This window comes from Temnothorax curvispinosus, unplaced genomic scaffold (genome assembly GCF_003070985.1).
Source record: "Temnothorax curvispinosus isolate PA1 unplaced genomic scaffold, ASM307098v1 QBEX01004354.1, whole genome shotgun sequence".
In the NCBI taxonomy this organism is placed as follows: domain Eukaryota; kingdom Metazoa; phylum Arthropoda; class Insecta; order Hymenoptera; family Formicidae; genus Temnothorax; species Temnothorax curvispinosus.
In genome coordinates this window covers 6,291-9,521 of record NW_020214134.1, presented here as the reverse complement: position 1 = coordinate 9,521, position 3,231 = coordinate 6,291, and the positions used below count along the sequence as shown (strand labels likewise).

General features: G+C 50.4%; 1 protein-coding gene across 1 annotated transcript in view; it reads left to right on the top strand.

The window, feature by feature from the left end:
* Positions 1-65: 65 nt before the first annotated feature.
* The window catches only part of LOC112453444, a 3,415-nt gene continuing 249 nt past the window's right edge, over positions 66-3,231 (top strand). The window contains exons 1-3 of the mRNA XM_025014234.1: positions 66-1,984; positions 2,058-2,398; positions 2,552-3,217. Of these exons, the coding sequence (XP_024870002.1) occupies positions 303-1,984; positions 2,058-2,398; positions 2,552-3,217 (2,689 nt within the window). The 5' untranslated portion in view covers positions 66-302. The remainder of the gene's footprint in view (positions 1,985-2,057; positions 2,399-2,551; positions 3,218-3,231) is intronic.

Below are 3,231 nucleotides of genomic sequence, written 5' to 3'. Positions count from 1 at the left end.
AGCACCAAAATTCCTCATCCGAGGAATACAACCGAAAACCCCCCCCCCCCCGCCACTTCAAAGGAGTTCGGCTCGAGTCTTCGCGCCGGCCAGACGTGTCTGAGCTTGCTTCCGTACGGTGAGGTTATAGGTTAACTGTGCGGCCGTCTGTGTTTCCCCGTGGGAACGACTGTGCGTGGTGTGCCTTCCCGGTGTCGGACCCGGGTTTTTCGCGGCTTCCCCCTCGGAGGGGGAGCGTTCCTGGCGAGGCAATAGGCGCGAACTTGCTTGAGAGTGATAACCCGATTCGTGTGCTCGGTGCGATGTCGACGGAGAACAATTCGTTGTCTCTGGACGAACAGGCCTTCGACGAGTTTGCGCGAGGTGTTTCTCAGGATTCCCCCCGGCCGGGGACAACGTGTCGCGGAGTGCCTTCTGCGAAAAGACACAGGGAGGAGGACATGCCCCCCGAGGACATTGTCGCGAAGAAGACGCCTTCCCCGCAGGACGTGGAAATGGAGGAGAGTGACGTGGGGGATCTTCGGGTGGAGTCCTCCGAACACGACGAGGAATCCGGGACGGACGAGGCGCGGTCGGGCGCCACACCGACGATTCGTGATGAACAATTAGTATCACGTGATATGAATCTTGCGGTCGCTACCGCTCCCGACGATCTAAACAGAGAGTATTATATTGTGAAGGACAACACGCTTACGTTACGTGATCCAAATATTGACGATCATCGCTTCCAGAAGCCTGTGAAATTTGACGATGATTTCCCAGGTAAGGCGATTATTGTTCTTCGCCTGCCTCAAGATCAGACCACGATAAAAAAAGGAAAAAACTTGATAAAAATATGGATGATTTTAAATGAACTAACTATAATTCCTGTGTCTGTTACGATGATTAACCATTATTCTGCAGAAGCGTTGTTTAAGGATATCTACGATGCCAACTCAGCCCTCGAAAAGATTAATTCGCTCAAGAATCCAGTCAAACTCACAGCTAATGTTGAACAGAGAAACGTAATATGTAAGGGAGTTATCTCTGATTGGCCGTCGTCCATACCGGCTCTGTGGGATAATATATGTGATAGGAGCAGAATTGTCAGCTTGGAGAGGATGCTCCGCAGAAAGTGGGACCCTAATAATAATAAAACGACGTATTGCAGTACTGACAACATTATTATCACGTTCAAGGATAGCAATATTAGAAACTTGGCGATTTTTGCAAGCGGTATTGGTCTTAGAGTGAGGCCATTTGTCCAACAGGTGAGACAGTGTTTCAATTGTTATAAGTTCGGCCACACCAAACTTAACTGTAAGAGTGAGACCCGCTGTATTGTCTGCGGTGACAAGGCCCACGGCCAGTGTGACGAGACGCGCTGCTGTAATTGCGGAGGCGCTCACAGGTCTACATACAGAAAATGTCCGGCTTTTGAAAAAAATAGAAATATTAATGTAGTGATGGCTCAGAGGAACATTTCTTTCCACAGTGCCAGAAGGATTGTTGAAGGAGAGGTTCCGCCTTCGACCGAATTTCAAAATAAATTCTTGGACCAGCGTCCGTGGCCTGCTTTGCGCCCGACTTCATCGTACGCGGAGGCTGTGAGAGGGCCCAATCGCCCCCTGCCCACCCCGAGGCAGGGGCCTACACGAGGGGAGACGCGCGCGGCCCCCCGGAACTTTTACAAATCGTTTAACCCCCGCGAAGGTGAGATCACCAAGGACAGGTGGGGTATCCTCCTTGCCAACCGGGAGGCTGATGGAAGCAGTAAATCGAGAGACGATGGCCCGGACGACCCGGCCTCGTTGGAGAAGCAGAGGATTTTGAACTCGGTGGAGATGTTGATTGACATGCTGCGAAGGACTCCCGATATCCGTGCAGTAGTACGGCGAGCGTTGGAGCAGACAAATTTTGGCGGGTCCCCGGGGGAGTCTTCTCCTTCTCCCCCCTCCCAAGGACTATACGGGACGGCCCCTGTTCCGGGGGTCGTCCGATCAAGGTATTCTGGACAGCTAGTTAATCATCGATATATATATAGTAATTAAATTCAAGATCTTATTATGGAATTGTAGAGGATTTCGACCTCACAAGAATGAGTTATCTAAGATCTCAATGGATTATGACATCGTTGTCCTTACCGAGACTCGATGTTCGGCTCGCCGCGGAGTATATCTTCCCGGATTCAAGACGCTTAATGGGGATAACGCTCTCGGTAGCGGAGGAGTGGCTGTCGCAGTCCGGTCTCATATTAGATTTGATATCATCAGACTTGGCGGGATGCCTGTGGGATATGATGTGTTGGGGATCAGCACCTCCAACTTACGGAAAAACTTTAACATCTTTGCAGTCTATAGACATCCTAGAACAAACATCGGTCCGCGCGACCTCAGGGAAATCATGAATTCTGCTGACGGTAATATGCTTGATTCCATTATCCTCGGAGATTTTAATGCACACAATACTGCATGGAACTGTGCCTCTACCAACGTGAGCGGAGAGACCTTGCATGACCTTATGGCTAATGGTGGCTTTACCTGTGTTAATTTTGACACCATATCACGTATAGGGTACAGTGGCCAGAGGGATTCCAACATCGACCTGTTGTTTGCCGACGGCGACCTGGCGGGTGAAATCGAGTACTCTCAGTTGGAGGAAACGTGCGACAGTGACCACGTGCCCATCGCCTTCTCATTCAACACTGGAGAGCAGGTCTATGAAAAACTCTCCAATAGGATTTCTTCTAAGAAGACGGACTGGGAAAAATATCAGGAGGCCGTCGAGGGGAGGATGCGACATCTCTTTGCGGACATCTCGGATCTAGGATCGGATTTCTCTGGCTTCTACCAGTCCTTCGTGCGTGCCGTTAAATCTTCGGTTGAGGAGGCCACGGGTCGACGTGGCCGCGCCTCTGGAGGACGAAAAATATCGCATAGATGGTGGAATGCGGACTGCGACGCTGCCATTGCCGAGAGACGAAGAGCCTTTCAGGCTTTTAAAAAAACTCGAGATACTCACACCTGGCACTGCTATAAGCGCTCATGTGCTGTGGTGAAAAAGACGTTGTGCCGAGCCAAGGAGAATTTCGAAACTTTTTGCCAATTTATAAATAGATTCACTAGTTTGCCATACGTATGGAACACGCTGCGGATATTAAAAAATGCTCGCAGTAGGATCGAGTGGAACAAGTGGCAGACCAAGAACAGGGAAGCGGAGATCAGGAGGACAATTGACTGTTTGGCCCCCCCC